The sequence below is a fragment of the Haliotis rubra genome, unplaced genomic scaffold, assembly GCF_003918875.1.
Source record: "Haliotis rubra isolate DU_JTF1 unplaced genomic scaffold, ASM391887v1 Scf909, whole genome shotgun sequence".
NCBI classification, from domain to species: domain Eukaryota; kingdom Metazoa; phylum Mollusca; class Gastropoda; order Lepetellida; family Haliotidae; genus Haliotis; species Haliotis rubra.
The window spans coordinates 274,653-280,652 of record NW_025767645.1 but is presented as its reverse complement, the minus strand read 5'-3'; the positions used below and the strand labels follow the sequence as shown (position 1 = coordinate 280,652).

Genomic DNA, 6,000 nt, shown 5'->3' with positions numbered 1-6,000 from the left:
TATCACATGTCACGTGATCGGTGTATAAACTTCCGGGTTGGTTATGCAGCGAAGTGACAGTGATCTACGGCGGTCGACAGGATGACACGACTGTCCCAATACTCCGAGGCTTTCTGGGTGAGAAACAATGTTTGTACATTTTGACCATGTAGATTTTATTTTAGTGGCGACAACGCAGGTCCGCGCCGAAGGTCGGTCACACCTGGTTTGTTCACGTGTGTTGAAGAACAACCCAGGACTGTGTTACACTATGTACATTACGTGTCCAGTTGTGACATATACATGCTTGGTTAGCGGTGGGAAGTAGCTGCCCCACTCACCAGGCCGTGTTGACGCGTTGACCGCGACGTCCGATGTTACTACAGCATGTTATAGCTCACATACATACAGTGTTACAGCCCGTTACATGTGTAACATGAGAGGTGCCTACACTGTTATTACGTCTATCATCTAGAAATGACGTGATTTAGGAGACCTGTAACCATGTAGTTGTATGTGGTCGGTTACAGAGTGTATACATTTAGATACGGGGCACATGTAACCATGTAGTTGTGTGTGGTCGGTTACAGAGTGTATGCATATAGATACGGGGCACATGTAACCATGTAGTTGTGTGAGGTCGGTTACAGAGTGTATACATATAGATATGGGGCACATGTAACCATGTAGTTGTGTGTGGTCGGTTACAGAGTGTATACATATAGATACGGGGCACATGTAACCATGTAGTTGTGTGTGAGGCCCGGTTACAGAGTGTATGCATATAGATACGGGGCACATGTAACCATGTAGTTGTGTGTGGTCAGTTACAGAGTGTATACATATAGATACGGGGCACATGTAACCATGTAGTTGTGTGTGGTCGGTTACAGAGTGTATACATATAGATACACGGGGCACATGTAACCATGTAGTTGTGTGTGGTGGGTTACAGGTGTATACATGTAGACATACATGTAACCATGTAGTTGTGTGTGGTGGGTTACAGTGTGTATACATAAGATACGGGCACATGTAACCATGTAGTTGTGTGTGGTGGGTTACAGGTTATACATGTAGTGTATGTAACATATTGTGTGTGGTGGGTTATGTATACATGTAGATACGGGCACATGTAACCATGCCAGGAGTTGTGTGGGTTACAGAGTGTATACATATAGATCACGGGGCACATGTAACCATGTAGTTGTGTGTGGTCGGTTACAGAGTGTATACATATAGATCACGGGCACATGTAACCATGTAGTTGTATGTGGTGGTTACAGTGTGTATACATGTAGATATGGGGGCACATGTAACCATGTAGTTGTAGTTGTATGTGGTGGGTTACAGTGTGTATACATGTAGATACGGGGCACATGTAACCATGTAGTTGTGTTTGGTCGGTTACAGAGTGTATACATATAGATACGGGGCACATGTAACCATGTAGTTGTGTGTGGTCGGTTACAGAGTGTATACATACAGATACGAGGCACATGTAACCATGTAGTTGTGTGTGGTCGGTTACAGAGTGTATACATATAGATACGGGGCACATATAACCATGTAGTTGTATGTGGTGGGTTACAGTGTGTATACATGTAGATACGGGGCACATGTAACCATGTAGTTGTGTGAGGCCGGTTACAGAGTGTATGCATATGGATACGGGGCACATGTAACCATATAGTTGTGTGTGGTCGGTTACAGAGTGTATAAATATAGATACGGGGCACATGTAACCATGTAGTTGTGTGAGGCCGGTTACAGAGTGTATATATATAGATACGAGGCACATGTAACCATACAGGTGTGTGTAGGTTGCAGAGTGTATACATATAGATACGGGGCACATGTAACCATGTAGTTGTATGTGGTCGGTTACAGAGTGTATACATATAGATACGGGGCACATGTAACCATGTAGTTGTATGTGGTCGGTTACAGAGTGTATACATATAGATACGGGGCACATGTAACTATGTAGTTGTGTGTAGGTTGCAGAGTGTATACATATAGATACGAGGCACATGTAACCATGTAGTTGTATGTGGTCTGTTACAGAGTGTATGCATATAGATACGGGCACATGTAACCATGTAGTTGTGTTTGGTCTGTTACAGAGTGTATACATACAGATACGGGGCACATGTAACCATACAGGTGTGGGAAGGTTGCAGAGTGTATACATATAGATACGGGGCACATGTAACCATACAGGTGTGTGTAGTCGGTTACAGTGTGTATACATATAGATACAGGACACATGTAGCCATATAATTGTGTGTCGGTTACAGTGTGTATACATATAGATATGGGGCACATGTAACCATATAGTTGTGTGTGGTCGGTTACAGTGTGTATACATATAGATATGGGGCACATGTAACCATATACTTGAAGTAAATATGTTTTTTCAGCAACTGTTTGTTACTCTATGTTAAGCCGAGTTCACTCCATTTACATCTACGTCTTTGTTTCGATGATCCACTTATCTGAAGCAAAGTTTGACACAGGTCACATGATACATGCAATATATATGTGTGCAGACAATCAGTGTGGTGTGACATAGTGGTGTATATACAGACAATCAGTCTGGTGTGACATAGTGGTGTATATACAGACAATCAGTGTGGTGTGACATAGTGGTGTATATACAGACAATCCGTGTGGTGTGACATAGTGGTGTATATGCAGACAATCAGTGTGGTGTGACATAGTGGTGTATATGCAGACAATCAGTGTGGTGTGACAGTGTGGTGTGACATAGTGGTGTATATACAGACAATCAGTGTGGTGTGACATAGTGGTGTATATACAGACAGTCAGTGTGGTGTGACATAGTGGCGTTTATACAGACAATCAGTGTGGTGTGACATAGTGGTGTATATACAGACAATCAGTCTGGTGTGACATAGTGGTGTATATGCAGACAATCAGTGTAGTGTGACATAGTGGTGTATATACAGACAGTCAGTGTGGTGTGACATAGTGGTGTATATACAGACAATCAGTGTGGTGTGACATAGTGGCGTATATACAGACAATCAGTGTTGTGTGACATAGTGGCGTATATACAGACAATCAGTGTTGTGTGACATAGTGGCGTATATACAGACAAACAGTGTGGTGTGACATAGTGGCGTATATACAGACAATCAGTGTGATGTGACATAGTGGTGTATATACAGACAATCAGTCTGGTGTGACATAGTGGTGTATATACAGACAATCAGTGGTGTATATACAGACAATCAGTCTGGTGTGACATAGTGGTGTATATACAGACAATCAGTGTGGTGTGACATAGTGGTGTATATACAGACAATCAGTGTGGTGTGACATAGTGGTGTATATACAGATAATCTGTGTGGTGTGACATAGTGGTGTATATACAGACAATCAGTGTGGTGTGACATAGTGGTGTATATACAGACAATCAGTCTGGTGTGACATAGTGGTGTATATGACAATGACATAGTGACACAGTATATACAGACAATCAGTGTGGTGTGACATAGTGGTGTATATATAGACAATCAGTGTGATGTGACATAGTGGTGTATATACAGACAATCAGTGTGGTGTGACATAGTGGTGTATATACAGACAATCAGTGTGGTGTGACATAGTGGTGTATATATAGATAATCTGTGTGGTGTGACATAGTGGTGTATATACAGACAATCAGTGTGGTGTGACATAGTGGTGTATATACAGACAATCAGTGTGGTGTGACATAGTGGTGTATATACAGACAATCAGTGTGGTGTGACACAGTGGTGTATATACAGACAATCAGTGTGGTGTGACATAGTGGTGTATATACAGACAATCAGTGTGGTGTGACATAGTGGTGTATATACAGACAATCAGTGTGGTGTGACATAGTGGTGTATATACAGACAATCAGTGTGGTGTGACATAGTGGTGTATATACAGACAATCAGTGTGGTGTGACATAGTGGTGTATATACAGACAATCAGTGTGGTGTGACATAGTGGTGTATATACAGACAATCAGTCTGGTGTGACATAGTGGTGTATATACAGACAATCAGTGTGGTGTATACATAGTGACAATACAGACAATCAGTGTGGTGTGACATAGTGGTGTATATACAGACAATCAGTGTGACATAGTGTGTATATACAGACAATCAGTGTGGTGTGGTGTATATACAGACAATCACATAGTGGTGTATATACAGACAATGTGTGGTGTGACTATAGTGGGTTGTATATACAGACAATCAGTTGTGGTGTGACATAGTGGTGTATATACAAATCAGTGTGGTGTGACATAGTGGTGTATATACAGACAATCAGTGTGGTGTGACATAGTGGTGTATATACAGACAATCAGTGTGGTGTGACATAGTGGTGTATATACAGACAATCAGACAATCAGTGTGACATGACATAGTGGTGTATATACAGACAATCAGTGTGGTGTGACATAGTGGTGTATATATAATCAGTGTGATAGAACAAGTGGTGTATATACAGACAATCCCAGTGGTGTGACATAGTGGTGTATATACAGACAATCAGTGTGGTGTGACATAGTGGTGTATATACAGACAATCAGTGTGGTGACATAGACAGACCCAGTATATACAGACAATCAGTGTGGTGTGACATAGTGTATATACAGACAATCAGTGTGGTGTGACATAGTGGTGTAATCAGTGTCAGTGTGGTGTGACATAGTGGTGTATATACAGACAATCAGTGTGGTGTGACATAGTGGTGTATATACAGACAATCAGTGTGGTGTGTGTATATACAGACAATCAGTGGTGTATATATATACAGACAATCAGTGTGGTGTGACACAGTGGTGTATATACAGACAATCAGTGTGGTGTGACATAGTGGTGTATATACAGACAATCAGTGTGGTGTGACATAGTGGTGTATATACAGACAATCAGTGTGGTGTGACATAGTGGTGTATATACAGACAATCAGTGTGGTGTGACATAGTGGTGTATATACAGACAATCAGTGTGGTGTGACATAGTGGTGTATATACAGACAATCAGTGTGGTGTGACACAGTGGGTGTATATACAGACAATCAGTGTGGTGTGACATAGTGGTGTATATACAGACAATCAGTGTGGTGTGACATAGTGAATTGTATATACAGACAATCAGTGTAGTGTGACATAGTGGTGTATATACAGACAATCAGTGTGGTGTGACATAAGTGGTATATGCAGACAGTATGGATTCCTTCATTTTGGTATTGTAGTCTGTGACATATGTTGTGTGAATGTGACACAATGTAGTATATGCAGACAAGGGTTTACATTTTATGTATTGTAGTCTGTGCATATGTTGTATTCACAATGTTCCAGATTCAAATAACAGTTTACATACTATATTATGTTCAAGGTCTCACAATATTCCTTCCATTTGAACCGTGTCAGTCTCAGAGTTAGCTGGGAGACAAAGCCTAAACAGGCCAAACTTTCCCCATGGCCAAACTTTCCCCCCTAGGCTTAATCTTCCTCGGGGAAAGTTGATCTGTCCTAGGCCAAAGTTTCCCCCACCCTTGAATCAACTATTAAAGGTCACATGCAACCAAAAAATCAAATATAATTATAACACAATTATCACTTATTCATGACATATAATAAACATTGCTGGTTATGAAAACACATATAAACAAAATTATACGCGTACAATCGCAAATCAAAAGTGCAATATTGTGTACTTGGGTTTACTTCCCTCGAAACGAAGCAGCCGGGACACCGAACCCAGTCAGAGCGGGTGGGCGTGCACTCAAGTGTAATGGGTGGTTCATTTGCAGATGCCCTCACGTCTCATTGTGTGTGTATATATAGAGATGTTGGGTTTTGTAAATACATGCTCATTTTTGTGTATAACATTTTGCAATCAATAGACATCATTACATCATTACAAGTATCACACCTGCCTGTCTGTGTAATTACATAATGTGACAGACCGAACTCGGGCCATAAATCAATGCATTTTGTTTGTGGTGTAT

At 41.1% G+C, this 6,000-nt stretch overlaps 1 protein-coding gene across 9 annotated transcripts in view; it reads left to right on the top strand.

The window, feature by feature from the left end:
• Window positions 1-6,000, top strand: part of LOC124264093 (proline-serine-threonine phosphatase-interacting protein 1-like) — a 112,751-nt gene continuing 106,751 nt past the window's right edge. For all 9 annotated transcript variants that reach the window (XR_006895041.1, XR_006895042.1, XM_046698819.1 and 6 more), the window contains exon 1: window positions 1-117. Coding sequence is in view for 7 of the 9 variants with exons in the window: in XM_046698819.1 (XP_046554775.1) it covers window positions 82-117 (36 nt within the window). In the remaining 2 variants the exon portion in view is untranslated. The remainder of the gene's footprint in view (window positions 118-6,000) is intronic.